Source organism: Muscardinus avellanarius (assembly GCF_963383645.1).
Source record: "Muscardinus avellanarius genome assembly, chromosome: 13".
NCBI classification, from domain to species: Eukaryota; Metazoa; Chordata; class Mammalia; order Rodentia; family Gliridae; genus Muscardinus; species Muscardinus avellanarius.
This window is the reverse complement of record NC_137799.1, coordinates 72,350,652-72,373,087: the sequence shown is the minus strand read 5'-3', so window position 1 is coordinate 72,373,087 and position 22,436 is coordinate 72,350,652. Positions and strand designations below refer to the sequence as shown.

Genomic DNA, 22,436 nt, shown 5'->3' with positions numbered 1-22,436 from the left:
AGGTATTGAACTTATTTTTTTAAGAGAATAACAAACTGGACCAGATTTGGATTTTAGAAGGGTGACTGTATGGAGGAAAGGTGCAGTTGGGAGAAAAGCTTAAGATATCTCAAAAGAATTGGTACAAAGGTAACCTTTAAAAAAATGTGGACATTTGGTGCAAAGGACTGCTTTGACATTGCAGTTGTACAAATGAGCTGTTGATACAATATTTTAGAATGGATACATTTAAAAACTGGAACAGTCAGAGGCTGCTAGGGAACCCCACACTTTATGAGGTCATTTGCATCTGAAGACCTTCCTGCCTAATAAAATGCTCAGTCTCCGGAGAATCAGTCTTGTTTCCCATGAGAGTTTCGGTTTTATGTTGTTGCTGTTGTTTTTGTTGTTGGTGGTGTTGTTGTTTTATTGTGGTACTGAAGATTGAACCCAGGGGCATTCTCTGAGCTTCACCACCAGCCTGATCTTAGTTTTTAAATTTGAAACAAGGTCTTAGCAAGTTGAAGAGGGCCTCACTGAGTTGTTGAGGCTGGCCATGAACCTTGAGGTCCTCCTTTCTCAGTCTCCCAAGTACTAGGATTACAGGCATGTGCCACCACACCCAGCTGTGTTTTGTTTTTTTCGAGATCTTTCAGTGCCCAGCCCTTGGTGCATCTATGGGCCTGTTTCCCCTCATACTACTGAGTGGTCAGGTCCAGAGCAATTGCCACTGGGTCCTCAGCTCATATCCCCCATTTTATTTTGCTTTTTCCATTAGCAATCACCTTTATAGACAGAATTCTAAGATTTAGTGTTGTACATATTTTTTAATGATCTATTTGTTGGGCTCTCTTTATTGTTTCAGGTTGAATGCCTCTGGGAACTTGATGCATAAAATTTGCATGACTCCTCACTCCTTTCTGGGCCTGTCCTTGGATCCAAGCCAGCATGGCTCAGGTCACAAAGGCTAACGGCTGTGCCTCAGGTAACTCTGGGCTTTGGTGGATGGGTGTGTGTAAAAATGTATGTCTTTGCTCAAAATCATTTTTTATTTCTCTTTTAATAACGGATAGATAGGAGCCAATTGCCTTTTTAAAAGTAGGCTTTCAAAGTAGTTTTCTGGCCTTTGAAGTTTTGCTGGTTCTTTTTTAATCGCATGGAAAATTTTCATTTATCTTTAAGACTCTTTATGTACTGAAATTGGTTTGGTAGATTGCTACCTAAGTCAGTTCTATTGGAGTGTTCAAAGGTGAATGTAAACTCCTGAATGACAGTGCGAGAACATCTCCTCTTGTGCTTGTTTCCAAGGATTGAAGGAGGATAGAGGAAAAGAGTGTGGTGCTAAAAACCAATCCCTAGTGGCTTTTTGATGTTGTTGTTGTTGTTGATGATGATGATGATGATGATGATGCTAACCAGAGGAAAAGGGGAAAAGAGGTGGGTATATTCTATAAAGTGACTCTGAAAGAGTAATATACAAGCCACTTTTTTTTGTTGTTGTTGTTGGGGGGGATACTGGGAATTGAACCCACAGGCATTCTACCACCAAGATACACCCTCCCAGCCCTTTCTTAAAATTTTGTTTTGAAACAGTGTCTTGCTATGCTACTGAAGACCTTTCTAAGTTGTTGAGGCTGGTCTTGAACTTGCAACTCTCCTATCTCATCCTCCCAAATACTGGGATTACAGCTGTGCACGACCTGTTTTCTACTTGTTACAATGGTTGTATTAAAGAACAAGTTGCTATAATTTAGCAATATATAATATTATAATTTAGCTATAACATAATATTGCTTAGGTAAGATTTGGGAGAAATGTGTAAACAAATACAGAGAAAATCTTCCCAAGAAATGGTAGGTAGCGTGAAATGACCATGTGTTCAAAATGGCAGGCCTTCAAGTAGCAGATTGAATGAAAGCAGTAATTATCTATTTGGGAACTCTTTCCCAGAGCCTGAGTCCAGGGTTCCAGCTCTGCTGGCTCTGGGCACCCCCAGTGACAACACTGTGTACACAGTGGAGTGTGGAATTGAAGCCAGGGCATGAGAATTAGAGTCCTAGGTCTGGCTCCAGCTCTGAGAGGTTGGGCAGGTCTGTCTCTCCACGTGCAACATATTGGTAGGTATGGTTACCTGAGGGGTTAAGACCAGTGAGAACACCAGGCATGTACCGACATACAGTGCGTAATCTGTAAAATATGTTCAAAGATAGCAGCAGGAGAAGAACTCTGGAACGGGCATTCCTAGCCTGTGGAGGTGACTTCTGCTGGGGATGGAACCTGGGGCCTTGCACATTCTAGGCAAGTGGTCCACCCGAGCTCCACCCCAGCCTGAGTTTGTGACTTTGTGTTCCACCATCCTAGCTGTACAAGTAAGCTCTCTGCACAAACTCTGTGGCTGACCCAAACCCACATAGCCGCAGGTGTGTATTCTCAGTCAGCTCATCTTTCTCTCTCTTTTTATTTTTTCCTCCTGCTCAGTGTCTCAAGATTTAGAGCTTCTGCTTAGGGGCTGCTGTCAGTAATAAAAATATAAAGACAGTATCACACTCATCACACACCACGGTGCCTGGAGTTCCCTGCCCGCGTCCTCGCCCTCAGTCTTTGCAGTGACCATGTGAAGTTGTGCCACAGTGTAGATTTCCTTGCCACCATCACCATTATCATGGATAAATACTGTGATTTTCTTAAGTGAAGTAAGAAAAATCAGAGTTATATTTCTTGTTTCCCTATGGAAATCTTTGGTGAGAGAGAAGATCAATGGGGTGAAATTTCCCCAGGGTAGAGGCCGGTTTCAGTTCCCTCTGATGTTGGGATTTTCTTCTCTCTTCTCCGTTTGCTTCCATTCACACACTTGAGGCTGTTGCTGCCTCAGGACCTTGGACCTCTGGTGTCTCTGGCAAAATAAATAAATAAATAAATAAATAAATAAATAAATACCATCATCAGGAGTGTAGATACCTAATGAGTCCCTTGCCCCTAATTCCCTTTCCAACTTGACCTGGCCTAGACTTCCCTTTCTTTTTGCTCCTGACGTTGATTACCATCAGTGTCCTATCTTCCAGGTGGGGCACTAAATTTGAAAGCAAAAGAACACTCTCAGCAGGGCTTGGTGGCACATGCCTGTAATCCCAGAACTTGAGAGGCTGAGACAGGAGGATTGCAGGTTTGAGGCCAGCCTCAGCAACTCAACGACCTCTTTAACTTAGCAAGACTCTGTTTCAAAATGAAAAGAGCTAGGGGTATAGCTGAGAGGTGGAAAGCTCTTGGGTTCCATCCCTCCTAGTACACATGCGTGCGTGCATGTGCACACGCACAAACATACAACCGCATTTCTGATTTGTAACTTCAGTACATGTATATGCACGTGTGAATATGATCTCATTGCAGAAATTTTAAATATAAAAGTATAGTAATGTAAGCTGGACATGGTGGTGCACGCTTGTAATCCCAGTATTTGGGAGGCTGAAGCAGGAGGATCACGGCTCAAGGACAGCCTCAGATACTACTTAGTGAGACCCTTTGCAACTCAGTGAGACCCTGTTTTAAAATAAAGAATAAAAAATAGAGCTGGGGCCGGGTGTGGTGGCGCACTCTTGTAATCCCCGCGCTTGGGAGGCAGAGACAGGAGGATCACGCAGGTTCAAAGCCAGCCACACGCGCTGGCTTACAAGACCCTGTTTCCAAATAAAAATGTAAAAATAGGTCTGGGAGTGTAGCCCGGAGGTAGAAGGGCTTCCAGGAACCCCAGTACCACCAAAACAAACAAACAAACAAACAACAGAGCTGAGGGTAGACTCAGAGGTAGAATGCCCCTAGGTTCTATCCCCAGTGCTACAAAAAATTATAGTAATGTCTAAAACATAAAATAAGAATGGCTGATCATGGTGTGCTCACTTACCACATAGTCTTTAAATATTAATATGTTACATGATTGAGAATATACTTAAAAACTATTCTTGCTTTTTCTTTCCCATTTTTATATTGCAAAAGAAATAACCTGGAGCTGGGCATGGTAATGCATGCTTGTAATCCCAGCATTCGGGAAGCTTAGACAGGAGGATTAGGGCTCGCGGCCAGCCTCAGCTATTTAGTGAGACCCTGTTTCAAAATAAAGAATAAAAATAGGGCTGGGGGTGTACCTCAGAGGTAGCGTGCCCCTACGTTCCATCCCCAGGACTGTAAAAAACAAAACAAAACAAAACCTGGCTGTGGTTTTAAAAAGGACTAAATGAAAAAGCGTATGCTATTTATAAATATACTATTTTGGAATATAATTAACATAAGAGCATTTGCAGGCCCCACCCACATGATCATGGGATAAAGAGGGTTTGTGGCAGTTAATGAGGGCTAGTTTCTGGGCTTTCCTATGAGAAAAACATAAATTATTGGGTTGTTTAGTAAAGTTTTATTTTTCTTCTTGTGGGTCTGGGGATGGAACCCAGGGACATCTGACCTCCGAACTACACCCCATGCCCTATGTTTTATTCTTTATTTGGAACACGGTCTCACTAAGTTACAGAGGGCCTCACTAAGTCGCTGAGGCTATCTATGAGCCGTGATCCTCCTGTCTTAGCCTCCCAAATGCTGGGATTACAAGCATGTGCCACCACGCTCAGCTGGTAAAGTTTTTAATGTAAATTATATGTTGTTTGTATTTTGTAAGGATAAGATATTATATATGCTTTATTATTTTACTCATTTCCCTCTCGGTATAGGGAATTAAAACCAGGGACACTTTACCACTGAGCTACATTCCCAGCCCTTTTCACTTTTTTATTTTGAACCAAAGTCTTCCTAAGCTTTCCATCCTGCTTCCTCAGCCTCACAAGTCATTGGGATTACAGTGTATACACCTAATTGTTTATACTTTTTAAAATTATTCTTCCCCTAGATATGCTGGGTCCCCAAAGGGTCTTCCCATCCTATCCTACTTCACTTTGGGCCCACAGAAAATGAGTAGAAATCTTCTGGGAAGGTAAGAGTCAGGGCAGTGGCAAAGAAAGCACTTTTTATGGTTTTAGGAATAAAACAGAAGTCAAAAGGGAGCAGACAAGAAAGGCAGTACAAGACCAAACTATACCCTCCTCAGCTCCACATCTACCTGCCCACCCGCATCACACTGAGACATTCCTGCTGACCTGAACCCTATGCTGTGTAAGGAGGGTCCACAGTGCCTGTACCTGCTGACTTCCTCATAGTGCCCTTCAGTTAGACTGGATAAAAGGCACTGATTTCAGCCCAGTGCGGTGGTGCACTCTTATAATCCCAGCATTCAGGAGGCTGAGACCAGAGGATCACGGTCGCGGACAGCCTCAGCTATGTAGCAAGGCCCTTCACAACTCAATGAGATCCTGTTTCAAAAATAAAAAGACAAAAAAATAGGGCTGGAGGTGTAGCTCAGAGGTACAATACCCCTGGGTTCCATCCCCAGTACTGCCAACAACAAAAAAAGGCACTCATTTTAGAAACAGTTGATGCAGCTGGGAATAGTGGTACATACCTGTAATCCTAGTACTTGGGAGGCTGAGACAGGAGAATCACCGGTTTGAGGCCAGCCTCAGCAATTTAGCAAGGCTCTCAGCAACTTAGCAGACTCTGTTTCAAAGTTCAAAAAGTAATAAATAGCCGGGCTTGGTGGTGCATGCTTGTAATCCCAGCATTTTGGAGGCAGAGACCGGAGGATCACAGTTCACAGATAGCCTCAGCTACTTAGGGAGGCCCTTCACAACTGAATGAGACCCTGTTTCAAAGATGAAAAGACAAAAATATAGGGCTGGAGGTATCGCTCAGAGGTACAGTGCCCCTGGGTTCCATCCCCAGTACCTAAAAAACAAAAAGTAAATAAATTGGAGCTAGGGATGTATTTTGGAGGTAGATTGCCTCCTCACCCCCATTTCAGTCCCCAATACCATAAAAAGGAAGATAAATAAAAGCAGTTAATGCTAAATTTTTAGCATTTATTAAGGCATGTTTTTGATACACGAAATGTGTAAAGGTTGTATGGTATGCATCTGTATAGATACCACCGAGCCTAAGAAGTGGACTTTGCCAATATAGGACAAGTTTTATTGCGCAGCTGCTCTAAGGCAGGTGCTGTTTCTGGTACTAAGGGATACAGCAGTGGACAAGACAGGCAAGAAGCCCTGCCCCGAGCATGCTTATGAGCTCAGTACTTCAGTACTCTTGGGAGGCTAAGACAGGAGGATCGCAGCTTCAAGGCCTGCCTCGGCAACTTAGACCCTGTTTCAAAATAAAAAGGGGTGTGAGGCCAGGCGTGGTGGTGCACACTTGTAATCCCCGCACTTGGGAGGTGGAGACAGGAGGATCACGCAGGTTCAAAGCCAGCCACACTGGCTTAAGAGACCCTGTTTCCAAATAAAACTATAAAAATGGGTCTGGGAGTGTAGCCCAGAGGTAGAAAGGTTCCATCCCCAGTACCACTAAAAATAAATAAATAATAAAAATTTTACAAAAAGGGGTGTGGAGGTAGAATGCACCGGGGTTCAATCTCCAGTACAAAAAAAAATTCCCACCCTGAAGAATTAGACACTCGAGTGGAATTTGGGGACACCTGTATTCAACGTTACCAGAGAAAATAGAGGTCACACTGATACTAGAAAATATATTGTTTGTTTATCTGAAAATCAAATTTAACTGGGTGCTCTAATTTCATTTGCTAAGCCTGGCAGCCCCTCCTGTGTGTCCCCCAGCGGCCTCCTCCGCTACCGTCCACCCCACCAGGGTCAATCATTCATTCCTTACCCTGTTATCTCTTTTCCACCAGAGCCTCCATCCTACTTCTGTTGACTGGTACAGCATTTGATTTATTAACTGAAAACATTTTATTACAGTATGCTAACAGTGCCATATTGTCTTTTGTTAAGGTAATAAGATACGAGCATCATAAATTGTTCTTGGCTGTTCTATATAGCGAGCTGGGAAGCAATGGGGCAGTTCGTTAGGAAAACAGCTGTGTTTCTTCAGGGTGCACCGAAGAGATAGTCTGCTTTTACCTAAGTTTCTGAATCATGTTGGGAACTCGATACACTGATTGGTACCTCTCTAAACACTAATTGATGTTTTTAAAACTTTAATTAGCTCTTAGAATTCTTGTAGAAGCCAAATAAATAACAAGTCGCTTATTTGTCAGATGAAGATAATAATACCTGTCTTATCTTCTTTACAAGATTTTTGTGCGAACAAAAAGAATGCAATAGCTTTAAAAACACCTTTTTTTCCCCCCCGTACTGAGACTGGAACTCAGGGGCATTCTGCCTCCGAGACACCTCCAGCCCTATTTTTTACTCTTTATTTTGAAACAGGGTCTTACTGAGTTGCAGAGGGCCTCACTAAATAGCTGAAGCTGTCCATGATCCTCCTGCCTCAGTCTCCCAAATGCTGGGATTACAAGCGTGTGCCACCATGCCTGGCTTTAAAAACAAAAAACAAACAAACAAACAAAACCTTTAAAACATGTAAACAGATGAGCTAGGAGTATAGCTCTGTAGTGGAGAATTTTCTCAACAGGTACAAGGTTCTGGTTTTGATCCCCAGCACTGTAAAGAGACACAAAGTAATGTGTTAGTTGGAGGTGATGGGAGGTGCTGCTGCCCTGTCCTGAGCCCCCAGTCTAGCGAACACCCGCTCAGGCACCCTCACGCCAGCCCTGCCCCGTGCTGTGAGTCACGCTGGTGCAAGAATCATACTGCTATTGTTATCTTTCTAAAGTTATTACAGTTTTTCTCTCTTCATTTCTCAAAACTTAAATATTCTTTTTAAACAGAAACATATTTATTCAAGATGCTTGTTGAAGTACATTAGAAGTTTAGTTGTTGCTGGGCATGGTGTGTACGCCTGTAATCCCAGTACTTGAGAGGCTGAGACAGGAGGATCACAGGTTCAAGGACAGCCTCAACAAGTAGTGCAACTCTCGTCAACCTAGCAAGACCCTGTTTTCAAATAAAAATAAAATAGAGCTTGGGGTGTAGCTCAGAGATAGAATGTCCCTGGGTTCAATCCCTGGTGCCATGAATGAATGAATGGATGAATGAATGAATGGAGCTGGAGGCATAGCTCAGACATAAAATGCCCCCAGGTTCAATCCCCAGAGTCAAAAGAAAAGAGCTTAGTAAATTTAGTTGTTATTTATATTTAAGTTAATATAATTCTTTTCATGAAGTCTGATATAAAAATAGAAGGGCAGAAGTATTCAAAATTCCACAGAAGGCCTTATTTTAGTGTTTCCTTTTTCATCCTTGTAAGATGAACAAGCTTAGTTTAATGTTTTCACACATTTTGATACTTGGCTCTTGGTTTTAACATTATTTGCATTTTTCCAAGTCTCCATGAAAAAAGTTTTCAAATTAATATTTTTGATGACTAATATTCCATAAAGTGTGTTTCTAGCAGGTAAATTACTGTTGCTTTCTGGATTCAATGTTTGGACTGAATATTTGCATATTTTCCTTATTGTAGAGCATGATACAGAGGACATCCTCTTGCCGCCCCCCCCCCCCTTTTGATTATTTCCTGCAGATAATTTCACAGAAACAGGACAAGTAGGTTAAAGGGCATGAGTGTTTATATGACTTTAGTACCTGTTATGGGGCCTAAATCTTATTACCAGGGTCATTTATCTGGCTTCAGGTTTTGTCCCTGTGCTGATTTCAAATAAGGTACAAAGGCCACTGATAAGGCAGGTTGGAGAGACAGGGCTGAAGACTCCTGCAGAGCAGGCTGAGCCCCGCTGCCCCGCAGCCCACTCTCTGTGTAAATATTTTTTCCGGGCAGGAGCATTTCTCAAATAGAACTCTGAGCCCACTGCACAGAGCCTGACAGCAGGCACAGCCTGCTGTTTGCTGAAGCTGAAGGCTGCTCAGCACAGACTGGTGTTTTCTGAAACTGTGAGGAAGACACCAAGAGGGGCACCATGGTGAGTAGGAGTGTCTGGTTACCTCACAGGCAGAGCACGGGCCAATCAGAAATGGGCAGCTTTTGCTCCCGGGCGCCCTCCATAACCTCAGGGTCGCCTCATTCCATTTGTGGCAGGATTAGAACCTGTGTAATTTGTGCAGTGAGATCAATCTCTGAGAAGAGCCGAGAGGGTAAAACTAAGGTGCCTAACTTGGGGCTTTTCATTCGTGGCTGTCCATCCTAACTTCCCTATTCTCAGATGACAAAACACAACTTTCTCAGTTGAGTGAATGGGTAAGGCGAGATTAGCTATGGACTCCTTTTCCTTGATTCCAGGCATTATGTTGACCTTAAAAACCAAAACTGGTATCCCTGAAGGTTGATTAAGCATATCAAGCAGAAAGAATGTGTTTCAGAAAACTACCTAAAACTCGAAAGTAGAACGGTTGAAAATGGGCAGCCTTGGTTGTGTACGCCTGTAGTTCCAGCTCCTCTAGAAGCTGAGGCAGGAGGTTCACTTGAGCTCAGGGATGTGAGACCAGCAAGACCCTGTCTGTATCAAAAACAAAATAAAATGTCCTTCCTGTTAGGGTTTTCTTTTCTTAATGTGAATTATTTTACTGATGCAAATTAGTAAACCTGTTCTAATGCCTTATATTTTCCCATCATGAATTTCATCCTACGATTAAATGTGTTTATTAATTGGGTTTAAGTACATTACACATTTCAACTTTAAATGAAATTGTTGGTTATTTGTCTACCAAAACTATTTTATTATTTATTTTTTAAATTTTTTATTGGTGCATTATATTCAAACATCATATTTGGGTAAAAAATTTGTGTGGACATACACCAAAGACTATTTTTACACTAAAGTTTTTTTTTTTTTTTTTTTTTTTTTGGTGGTGGTACTGGGGAACCCAGGGGCTTTCTACCTCTGGGGTATACTCCCAGACCTATTTTTTTATAATTTATTTGGAAACAGGGACTCAGTAAGTTGCTGAGAGCCTCACTAAGTAGCTGAGGCTGGCTTCGAACCTATGGGATCCTCCTGTCTCAGCCTCCCAAGCACGGGGATTACAAGCTTGTGCCACCATGCCCAGCTACACTAAAGTTTATAAATAATTTATTTTCTTATAGTGATGCTGTTTGGGAAGAATGTTACTTTTTTTTTAAGCATGGAGTAGTTACATTTGAATTTCTAACTGTCAAATGGGAGGACCACCTACACATAGGAGATCCTGGTATAGGAGTCTTGCCCAGCTGGTTAACAAAATCCCAGAATTCATCCAGCGCCTGCAGAGGTTTTGAGAAGTTCCTCCCTCGTTGTGGCTTGCCTGTTTTACAAACTCCCAAGCCTTCAGTTTTAACCTGTAGCCAGCTTCACCTTATAAACTTTCTTGCTCCAAACTCTGAGCAAGTCATAATGGGTTAAGCATCAGGTTTCAGACTGGCGATTAGCTATCCAGCTGAGCCAGGGAAGGATGACCTGTCTTCCAGCAAGTACCAGCCTTCTTGGGTGCAGAAACGGTAGAGTCTGACCTCCTTCTCTTCCCGGGAGCTTGGCAAAGAACCTCTGTGGTTGGAGATTTCTGCCTAGGTGTAAGTACCAACGAGAAGGAAAAAAGAAAACCTAAAACCAACAGAGAGATTCACCATGTTAAGAACTTGAGCTACTGCTATTATCCCAAGAGACTGGGTAGTCAGTCAAAGGATCAAGGTAGCCCTTCCTGCAAGAATTTGCATCCTGCCTGTGACTTTGCAGCCATGAGTATTGGCATGTGTTTCTGCTTATGTGCTTCCTTTCTTTCTTGAAGGACTTGGGGCTAGCTGAGTCCATCAGAAACCTTCTTCCTGTGTCCTGGACAATTTTACTTCATGCCCTTTGTGCAGTTCCTAAGAAAGGTTTGTTTGAGCCTGGAGGAAAATGAGTGACTAACCCTCACTTTTCTGCTTTTGGGTCCTTTTCTGTGAAAGGCTATTGGATTTGAGCTGTTGTGAAAATGGTTCTCAGATTCACAGAAGCAACACATTTCTACTCCTTCCTGGCAAAAAAAAAAAAAAAAAAAAAAAAAAAAAATTGCAACGAGTAGACTTCTCTAATAAACACCTCAAAGAAGATATAACCGGGAAATCAGATTTTATAAGATTCATTCAATCAGTCATGGAAATTCTCAGTCCAAATAAAAATTGGTATTTATTTTTTCCCTTCTTGGCTTCTGGGTTGGGTATATTTGGAGTGAGCTGTTAGCTGATGTACTCACTTTCATATGCTTTAGGAAAAATACGTTCCTGTTTTGAGGCCACGTTGGGTTCTGCTTCGGGGCTGCAGCTCATTAGGAAGCCTGAAGACAGAAGTTCAAAAATATGTGGCCCATTTGCGCCCCCACCACTAGTGATCTCAGGTGGTAGTTCTATACTGACAAGTGAATTCACCACTTGAAAATAAGAGGGCTGCTATTTTGAGAATTTTTAAAACTATAGTGGCCAGCTTTCATATCCTAGCAGTTCCTAATGCAAACCATAGCTAAAATTCAAGTTAATATTCTCTAATATTTCAAGGGCCTAACAGGTAGAAAGTAGAACTATAGATGTGTGTGAGAGAGGGCTCTGCCAGGGGACAAATTATTGGGCTCATGAGACATGTTCTTACCCTGAGAGCCAAGTCTTTGTACTGTCTTGATTGAGGCAAGCCCTATTTGAGTGATCTCTCGGGATTCGAGATTGTGGACTTGGCTACAGTCTTACCCTACAGATCTTTCTTTAAAGGAGATGGAGCTATAGTGCCCATTTATGGAAGTAATCTGCTATTAGCAGTCAGAAGTACGGCATTTATTTTGGTTCCTTTTTTGTGATTTTTATCTGACTGAAAAAAGTTTTCTTTCCAGGGAATCTTTTGATTTCTGGACATGATCTCTGTTAGGTAGAGTCCAAAGACTGTCATGTGATCTTTCTGGATTTAGTCTCACAATATCTGGTTTGGTTGATAAATCCCATCAGCTTTGCAAATAATTTGGTGAAAACATTGGTTCAGCTTGTACTGCGAGGTTTTCCTACCCCTGCCCTCCTTCCTGAATGCCTTTACCCTTTATATCAATTGTCCATTAGGCCAAGACATTTTTCATGTATTTCTGTACCACAGATGTATCTAAGAGTCTCCTGTAGAAACGAGGGAGAATGTTCCAAACTAGAAATGTGGTCGTGGGGGGGGGGGGAGATTTCCAGTAATACTTAGTATCTTTATAACCCTATTTATATGCATCAATTTCTACTTTCTTCTAACTAAAACCTAAAGAAATTCTCTTCCTCTGCTTTCATCATCCCTCATCTAAGCCCCTATCCCACTTGGTACAGCTACTTCAGTTCCTTTCCCTCGGCATTTTGGATTGAAGAGTTGAGATGCTTTGTTCAGATCAGAGACACCATGAAAATGGTGTTTGGGGACAGCCCATTTGGCCTGCGCCCCTCCAACAATGAGGGCAGAGACTGGTTTGTCTTCCTGTGACCTGGCAGAGGAGGCAAAAGTATTTGCTGGGTTTGTGGAGCATGTCCCCTAACTGGTGCCTGCCTGTTCGAGTGGTGAATCAGCCTGATGATACACTGAGTTTTACGACATACCAGGGTGGAGACCTGGAAGTCTGTAGGCCAGTGGGGGAGGAGGGACGGCTTGCCTGTCAAACCATTCCAACAATGTAGCTTACAGGAAAAAATTGCAAAACACCGAAGCCTGGTGCCACCAGATTTTTCCATCGGCGCTACACTTGACACACTTCCCGACCTGCCCAGGGACAGCTGATTGGCAGTGTGAGGGGAAATGGCCATCCCATCACAAGCTCTGAGTCGGTTTCCAATCAGTGTGTCCTGCAAGGACTTGCAGCGAGCCTGAGCATCGTCTCCTATGCTCCCCTACACTGCACATGCGGCAGCTGCGTATCCCCTGAGGAAGGATGCCAGCTCTTTGGGCACTAGAAACCAGCCGCTGCATGTACAACTCTCAGATATTGATTATTAGATGAAGAATTCCAAGACTGAGCATCTTCCAGAAAGGTAAAGGGGGCCTGGGGGTTGTTCCTCTAGGGTATCATTCTTTGGTGTTCTGTCGTGTGGAAACATTGATGGTGAGAATGAAGACTTTCCTAGTAGCAGTGAATTTAGCCTCAGGGTTTAGTACCGGAGGAATGATAGGAAACTCCGCAGAAGTTGCTTCCGTAAGTTCATTCATTCACTCGCTCACTCCAGAGTGAGAGAGGTTTATTTGGCAGAGGGCAGCTGTCTCCCTCTTTTGTGAGCTGGACCAGCCCAAAGGTACTATGCGCGTTGTTCTTCCTTTGCCTTATTCTCACGACTTGGTGGTTTTGTTTTGTTAAGGATGACTGGCAAGATTAAGGATCCTGTATTCTTTTATTTTTCTGTTTGCCCAAATACTTTTGCTTTCACTAACTTTATAACTACTTTCTTAACTCTAAACCTTTGTTTGTGGCCTGATTTTGACAGAAATCATAGTTGATGTCTGGTTTCATCAGTCCTAGTGTCTGCAAAAAATCATAGCCAGCTCCCCCAGTCCTCCCTGGCTACAGGTAGTAAGAATCTAGATGTGTGGAAAAAGCCAGGTAAGAAGTGGGGGGATACCCCATCCCAGCTGCCACTGCCTAGCCCTGCTTCCCAGTTCGTGGCCTTGTCTGGGGCCCACCCGATGGCCTTCTCCTTTCTAATGACATAGGCACTTCTTAAAGACCTGCTGCCTTCTTTTTTTCCCCAACAGTGTTCCCAGAAACTCCCAAAGGGACCCATTTCTTCCACTTTATTTCCAGAATGCTCTGTATTTCTGATAAATAGCTGTCACTGCTTGTTTTTCGTTCCCAGTTATAGTTGTGTGCCTCACTGGTCTGTAAACCCTAAGGTTTTAAGAGGTGAAACTCATACCATTTTCTTCGTGGGCCCATCAAGCCTACTTAGAACTCCTTGTAGGGGCATTTACAGACTCTGTGCTCGCTGAGGCTGGGTGTGTAACACAGAGCAAAGAGCAGGCCCTGTGCCTGCTCAAGAATTCATTGGGATTGAGTGGAACTTGGAACTTACAGTCTGGTGCTGCTCCGTACTTAGCACTTTCTCCTAAGTCCCTGGATTCATGCTCTGGCTGTTCACCTTGGAGTATTTCTGGAGTAAACAGGTGGCTTATGCTATACCGCACACATTCTCCTCCTGCTGCTGCTGCTAAGAGTTGTAGCTGCTTTCTCTCCATCCTCTGCTCTAAGATAGGCTTAAAATGGAATGTCTGTGGATGCTTTGGGCTTTGGAGAGAGGCACAAGGTATGATGTGGTTGTCAACAAAGGATCATTGTCAGAGGCCATTTGGAAAGTCCTTTCTAGCTCCCAAGGCTGATCCTTGCACTTTTCTCTGCTGGTTGGCAGCCCAGGCCCGGAGGAGGAGGAGCGCCAGGCTGTTCTTTGGCCCCAGGCTTAGCCAGTCCAGCTTGGTGGGCTGGTTGGAACTGCAGATAAAGAACTAAGCTGGCACCTATGATTGTGGCCTTGGCTGCTTGGTCCGCCCTAATTCATTCACACTCTCTTCTTGGGAGGGTCTCTGGATGGAACTAGCATCTCTTTTAAGATCTGAGAAAACAAACAGCCTTTATTAACTCATTATTTTGCTTTTTGTTTTTGTTGGTGTGTGTGGTGCTGGGAATTCAACCTAGGGACATTCTACCTCTGAGCTACACCCCAGCCCTATTTTTATTTTTTATTTTGAAACAGAGTCTTGATAAGTTGCTGAGGGTCTTGTAAAATGGCTAAGACTCCGGCCTCAAACCTATAATCCTCCTGTCTGAGCCTCACAAGTACCGGGTATACATGTGTGTGCCAACATGCCTAGCTTATTACCTCTTATTCATGGTCTTTGTCCCTGTTGTGATCATCTAACGTAAGATTTTAATTCCCTTTTTAGTTCTGCTCACCCCGATTCATTTTTGTCATTTGGTTTTTTTAAATGTTGATTTTAAATTTTGGGTGAAAACCTGTTATGAGACAGTTGATCTCCTCTTAAAATTTGATGAAGATATTAATAGCCCAGCCACGCAGACTGAAAAGAACGTCTGACAATAAGAAACTTAGTGTGACTTTCACTGAAGCCTTTACATGTGTTCAGGGAAAGGCACTCTGGTGAGTGAGGGATTACAGAAAGCAAGAGGACTTTTTCTTGTCTTCGGAGACAGGGCATGGGATAGCTCCTCTTCCTAATATCACTCTCCCAGCAAGATTCACACCCTCGGCCAGGGCACACCCTCCTGCTGCTGAATGGGGGTGGCCCCTCCTGGGAAAATTTCCCCTTACATTAAATAATACAAGCAGGTCCTGCTAATCCAGGCACCCAAAGGAGTCTTCTTCCAACACCCAGTGAGATATGTGGCACACACCTAACAGGAGGAGAAAGAGAACAGAGCCCTTGCTGGACCGGTCCTTTTAATCCCCTGCAAGACTTGTCACCCCCTTTAGTCTATGATAGAGATGGGTGGAGAAGGAACCTTGGTGCTGAGGGAAGGAACTACACCCACCTCCCTATTACAGGTCCTTAGACACCAGCTTTTGATATCATACCCATCTCAGGTCTGAGGCAGGAGGACAGGTAAAAGTGCTTAATAAGATATTTGAATTCTTTCAAGGTTGGGTGGAGTTGGGTGGAGTCTCCAACATAACCCAGGCCCTCAGAGAAGGGAGCGGGGCGTTCTGTTTTCAATCTGTCTGTTTTTAGGATGAATACTCCTAGGTAGAGTTTTTGCAAGGTACACTTGCTTGAGACAAAAGTGGTGGTAAGGATGCTGGGGTGTTGTTTTGTTGGTGGTCCTTGACTTTATTTAAAAATAAAGTTTCATTAGCTAAGGAGCTAAATTTAAATATGAGATAATCAAATCATGTGCAACAGAAATAAAATGGTTGTTCTCATTTCTGGTGTAGTGTGTTTCTCCCCAAGCTTGTAAGATTAAGCCAATTTAAAGTGAGAAAGGAATTTTTTTTTTTTTTTTTGGTGGTACTGGGGTTCCTGGAAGCCCTTCTACTTCTGGGCTACACTCCCAGACCTATTTTTACATTTTTATTTGGAAACAGAGTCTCCTAAGCCAGCGCGTGGCTGGCTTCAAACCTGCGCGATCCTCCTGTCTCTGCCTCCCAAGCACAGGGATTACAAGCGTGCGCCACCACGCCCGGCCAGAAAGGAAATTTTGCCAGATGAAAAATGAGGGGAGGAAAAAGATGGAAGCAAAGATGAAGCTGGGACACAGAGTGACTGTAGCAAGGGCTTGCTGACCTCAATAATATAGTTTGAGCCTGTTTCAAACTTAAATAGTGCTGGGGTCTAATTCAGAGATAGAATATCCCTAGGTTTAGTCTCCAGTGTACATACACCCACATTCATTTTCTCTCTCCTTTTTCTCTCTCCCTCACCCGCTCTTCCTTCCTCCTCCCTTTCCTGGTGCCTTGGACCCACTCCAGAGGGTCAAAATAAAATAAAATAGGCCTGGGAATCTAGCACAAAGGTAGAATGTCCCTGGATTCAATCCCTAGTATCCCCTGGACCAGCAAGATTCTACCTGTTAAGTGGTTGTGGTAGTCAGCTTTCTTTAAAAACAGCCCAGTAGTGTGTTAGTGCTTCAGGGTTGAGAATTTCTGCATGAGGGCGCCCGTGCTGGGCGGGTCCAGGCTTGGCACCATCCCCGTGGATGGCAGAGCTACAGTCAGTATTAGCAGTTCTCTGTGCCCAGAGTCTTGCTTCTCTGTGAAATGAGGGTGTGGCCCCAGAGTCCTAGGCATGTTCATGAGCTCATCAAAAGAAAACAAATGCTCAGAATCCGGTGCGGTGGCATAGGCTTGTAATCTCAGTACTTGGGAGGCTGAGATAAGAGGATCCCAGATTCAAGGACAACCTCACAACCTCATGAGGCCCTCTGCAATTTAGTGAGTTTCTGTTTCAAAATAAAAAATAAAATTGGGTGGGGAGGGATGTGTGTGTGTACCAAAACAAAACAAGTCAGCACTTAGAGTTTGGCTTCTGGAGGAGGAATGGGACTGAATGCATCCTAGGCACCTGAAAGTCTCAGTGGGCAGCACTGATTGAGGAAAGGGGACGGAGCTCTTCTGTGAGTTCTCAGGGGACAGAAGATGTGTGCATGTATGGGAACAGAAAAACAAGCTGCTCTGAAACCAGAGGCAAGAGGTTGCTGGAAGGGGAAGGGGCTGATGTTTTAGCTGGTCCCTGCGAATGAGAAGAGTTCTGCCTGAGAAGGTTGGAGGACCTTTGAGGGGGAGAAATGGTAGAAGCAGATCACTGGTATAGAATGCTTTTTTCTCCCCCATGCTGCAGAAATGCCGGCTTTTTTCCCCTACCCACCTTTCTTTGCCCTGTAAGACCACAGGAGACAACATCCCTAGTTTATGGCCTTTCTGGACAATGTAGTGTTAATGTAGCAGTAGCTTAAGGATGACATAAGCTCATCTTTAAGTGCCCAGATGTTGATAACAACTTCATAGGGTTGAGTGGAGAGTAAATGAGTCCATGTATGTATACAGCACTTGCAACAGTGTGGTCTGGAAGAGCTGTGCTCAGTGGGTGTTGGGGAGGGAGGGAGAGGGGTGTGGGCAGGCTGCTGAGAGACTGAAAACACAGCTGTAGGGTAAACCAGGAGCACACTATGAAATCCATCAAAAAGAGAGGAACCTGTGTAGTTAAAACTCAGCATATGTCAGGAGACAGGCATCTTGAGCTGTGCACAGTGTAATCCACTGTACCAGTCACCATATCTTTTTCTTTTTTTCGGGTACTACAGATAGAACCCCAGGGGTGTTCTAGCTTCAAGTTATACCCCCAAAATAAAGAAATAAGATAAAATAAATTTTATTTCTTATTTGGAAACAGGATCTCACTAAGTTGCAGAGGGCCTTGCTAAATACCCTCGCTAAGTTGCCTAGCTAAGTTTAGGCTCCGAAACCTCTGATCCTCCTGTCTTGGCCTCCCAAGTCCTGGGATTACAAGTGTGTGCTCCCACACCCAGCTCGTACTTTTTATTTTGAAACAAAATCTCACCAAGTTGCTGAGGGTCCTGCTAAATGGCAGAGTCTGGCTTCCGAACCTGGGACCCTCCTATTTTAGCCTCCCAAGTATTGGGATTATAGGTGTGTACCACCACAGCCAGCTACCATTTACTTCGGTTTCCCCTGCCCTGCGGTGCTGGGGATTGATCCCGGGGACATTATACCTCTGAGCTACATCCCTAGCCCTACTTTTAAAATACTTGTATTGTTGCATTAGAGTCTCATGCCATATTGTAGTTCATAGTGATGGTGGCATACGTGCACCCAGCACTGGTAAACTTTCCCCTGGCTCCCTCCCCATCCCCCTGCCCCATACATATAGGATATTGAGATTGACACTGGTCTTTTCACATATGTAGATAACACTAATGGAAGTGAATCCTTCACTGACCCTCCCTCTTCCCCTTCCCCTAGACCACCTCCCTTGCTCAGATAAGGGAGTTTCTCCTCCGTTATCTGAAGTCTTTCTGGTATTTCCAATTACTCCCTACCTTCAGCATATGAGAGAAAACATAGGACCCTTCACTTTCTGTGACTGGCTAATCTCCCTTAGCATAACTTTCTCCGGGTCCACCCATTTTCCAGCAAATGGCATAATTTTGTTTTTTATTGCTGGGTAGAATTCCATTGTGTGTATATCCCAAAATTTTGTAATCCGTTCATCTATAGGTGAGCAGCTAGGTTGGTTCTATAATTTAGTGGTTGTTTGTCTTGCGGTACTGTGGATGGAACCCAGGGGCATTTTACCTCTGAGCTACACTCCCCAGCCCTATTTTTTATTCTTTATTTTGAAACAAGGTCTCACTGAGTTGCAAAGGGCCTCACTGAGGGTATTCGCGAACCACTGTCCTCCTGTCTCAGCCTCCCAAATACTGGGATTACAAGCATGCTGGCTATTGTGAATTCTCCTCCCATAAGCAAGGATATGCATATATTACAATAATGCTCTGATCGTAGTCCCTTGGAAAGATACCCAGGAGTGGTATTTATGGATCATATGGTGGATCTCGTCTCAGTTTTCTCCCCAGCCCTATTATTTTTTGTTTGGAAACAGGGCCTTGCTAAGTTGCTGAGAACCTCACCAGGTTGCTGAAACTGGCCTCAAGCCTGGGATCCTCCTATTGTAGCCTCCCGAGTACTGGGATTACAGATGTGTACCAACACATGCAGCTACTATTCACTTTTTAATTTAATTTTGGTCTCTTCAAGGGGGCAGGCTCTCTGGGTGGAGGGTCTTGCTGCAGTAATTCCACTGGGCATCAGAACTGTGAGTGCAGGTATACTTGATTGTAGCCCCAAGTTCTGAAGCCACAGTCGTGGGGTAAAGGCTGGGCTGGTGCCCTCCCAGCCAGCTTGGTGTCCAATGGCACCCCACAGAAGCCTTCCTTCTACAGCCAGTTTCCTCTCCTGGGAGTCCCCTTTCCTGGCTCCTGCTCAGCTGCCAGAGGAACACCTTGAGCACCTCTTTGCCTTACCACAGCTTTTCTGGTTTCTCCCTTCATACATTTACTGAGAGAGAGAAGCAGACAGGCGTGCCTGTCTCCCCACATGGGAACCTTTGTGACTGATGGTTTCCAGGCAGAAGGAGCTCATATTTTTAATTGTTTCCCTTCCCAGCCTTTGTTATCCTCTGATAAAGAACTAGACATTAATATGCATACAATGACTTTATTTTCCTTCTGGACCTCCCTTTCGTGGAAGCATACCGGCAAACACCCACAGGATCAAATATAAGCAATATTAGCAAAATGATTACCTTCACCTCCTTTACATAACAAGCTATGTTCTCACTGGAACATAACAATTATGAATAAAAATTTAGCAGGACGTGTGTGTGTGTGTGTGTGTGTGTGTGTGTGTGTGTGTGTAATTTTTTTTTTTTTTTTTTGCGGTACTGAGGATGGAACCCAGGGGTATTCTACCTCTGAGCTACAGCCCAAGCCCTATTTTTTTATTCTTGATTTTGAAACAAGACCTCACTGAGTTGCAGAGGGCCTCACTACGTATCTGAGACTGTGAACCGCAATCCTCCTGTCTCAGCCTCCCGAATACTGGGATTACAAGCCTGCACCAACGTGCCTGGCAGCAGGATATTTATAAGATCAAGAAATGGTATATTCAGGTGGTTTCTTCAGTTAAATTCTTGAGAACAGGTTTTTGTATACTTAGTTTTGAATGTAATAATGTGACTATATAATACCAGAATTTTTCAAAAGTTAAAAAAAATTTTTTGCAGGGAAAAAGATATAGCTCAATGGTAGATTGCTTACCTAACACACACAATGCCCTGGGCTCAATCCCCAGCACTTAAAAAAAAAAAAAATAGAAGGTAAATTTTGGGCCGTGGACATGTTTGATATGTTCTGCATATTTACTAAAACTCATCAAACTATGCACTTAAAATGGGTGAAACCTGTGGTATGTAAATTATAGCTCAATAGTTTTCTTTTTTAAGTACAAAAGAAGGTGTGGGGGCTTGATTCAAATCTCTTTATCTAATGGAGGTTATCTATTCCATAGGTAAAATAAGTTGGAATTATTGAGACCTGATAGTTCAAAGTGTCTGACACTTGAAGGAAGGTTTATTCTCAGTTCATCACTTCTTTCTGAATCAGTGAATTTATTTGGTTTAACACAGCTCAAATGAGTGCCACAGTCTTGGTCTTGGAGCCAGGCACAGTGGTGCACACCTATAGCCCCAGCACTCGAGATGTCAAGGCAAAAGGACCCGTTGAGCCCAAGACCAGCCTGGACAACGTAGCAAGACTCCATCTCAAAAACAAAACAAAACAAAACAATTTTTATAGCTTCACTGGGGGGGGGGGATGTCAATCACACAAACGTGAGACAGCCGGCATCCAACCTTGGTGTGATCACTTAAGAGGGAGGGTGGACGGAGCTGGTACATGAGTGTGGGGGAGGGGGGCAGAATAACCAGAGACCACAGGCAAACCGGTGGATTCTCCTAAAATGCTGCCTGTCCCCTTGCAGCTGTCCCTTGCTGTGAATTTTTCTAAGCACGCAATTTAGAGCCCTCATTAATCTGTGCTGATGTCTGTTGTATGGTTTAGAGCTGGCTTTGCTTGTTTGCCCTGTGACAGAATTCAGCAAATCTTCCTCCACTTTTACCCCATGTGCTCGGACATAGGTGAAGCCAGTTTAAAAGAACCCCCCCCCCGCGCCCCGCCCAACACACACACACCCATTGTGGCCCTGAATTTAAGCCTTACAGGAGGCGTATGGGGCTTCTCACTTTTAAAAACAGAAACAAAAGGTCGTTCCATGATGTTATCACCGAAAAGCAAAATGCACTTGTTTGGGAACTAATTCTGCGGATCTGAAAGTCACATGATCTGTTTAGGATAAAATGTTTAAGAGGTTGGAGGGGAAGTTTGGGTCTGTGGTTTGAGTGGTGAGTGTTTTTAGCCCTTGGATTACATGTTGCCTTAAATAAGAATAAACCCAGAGAAGGAGCTGCCTGCCTCCAGCGCAGCCCGGGCTCAGCCTCAGCCTGAATCACTTCCTTCATGAGCCAGCGGCTGGGCTGCAGCTGAGATTATTGCAGGGAGCCCTGCTCGGGGCTGGAGGGAGAGAGAGGAAGTTAGCAGGAAGAACGAGAAAACATTTGCTGTCTTTCTCCAGTTCTCCCTACAATTATGAGGTTTCCAGCAGCATTTCTAGGTCAGCATGTGTCTAAAGATGAAGACAGTTTGAAAAATTAAGGGGGTGGGGTGGAAAAGGTCTGCCTTCGCCTCTTTTTTGGTTGTCATCAAGACCTTTGCTGCCTGTTTTCGTCCGTTGGTAATTTTGCTGTCTCACTGACTCCGAGTGTCCTGGAGTTAAGTCCCGTGGCCAGCAGGCTGTTGGTTGGTCAGGAAATTCCAAATGGGTATAAATAAGTGCTCGGCGGCAGCTCCCGGGCTCTGTGCCTGCTGATGTGTGTAGTCCCCTTTAATGTGAGGGAAATATGCCTGAGACTTGGCTTCCTGCTTGCTGAGAATCACAGTTATTTTGTTTCTGGGTGGGTAAGTAGGAATGCCCAAAAAAAGACAGTGAGGGGAGCGTGACGCTTGGGTGGGCGTTGGTGAAATATAAAGTGGAACTCTGTATGGTATGAAAAATATTTACTTTTATTACAGGCTGGAAAGGATAACTCAGAACTCTGTTTTTGGTTCAGTAAAAAAAAAAATCCAGCTTTTGCTACGGCTTTGACATAAAGACGTCATTGTTGCAAAAGTGAACGGTGGTACACATAAGCCAAGAGTTGAGTCTTTGAATTTATGGTTTACTTAAATGCTAGCGTTTTCCTTTTTGTTAAATCCATCCTTCGTTATTTGTTCTCAGTTCTAATTTTCTTTCCTTTTTTTTCTTTTCTTTTTTTTTTTTTGTCTGTGTGTGTGTGTGTGTGTGTGTGTGTGTGTGTGTGTGTGTGTGGTACTGGTGATGGAACCCAGGGGCTTTCT

The 22,436-nt window shown here is 43.8% G+C and overlaps 1 protein-coding gene across 2 annotated transcripts in view; it reads left to right on the top strand.

Annotated features, from left to right (window-relative positions):
• Window positions 1-927: 927 nt before the first annotated feature.
• KANK1 (KN motif and ankyrin repeat domains 1) overlaps window positions 928-22,436 on the top strand; it is a gene marked incomplete at both ends in the record, with an annotated part of 69,577 nt that continues 48,068 nt past the window's right edge. For both annotated transcript variants that reach the window (XM_080708608.1, XM_080708607.1), the window contains one exon: window positions 928-964. In XM_080708608.1, the coding sequence (XP_080564734.1) occupies window positions 928-964 (37 nt within the window). The remainder of the gene's footprint in view (window positions 965-22,436) is intronic.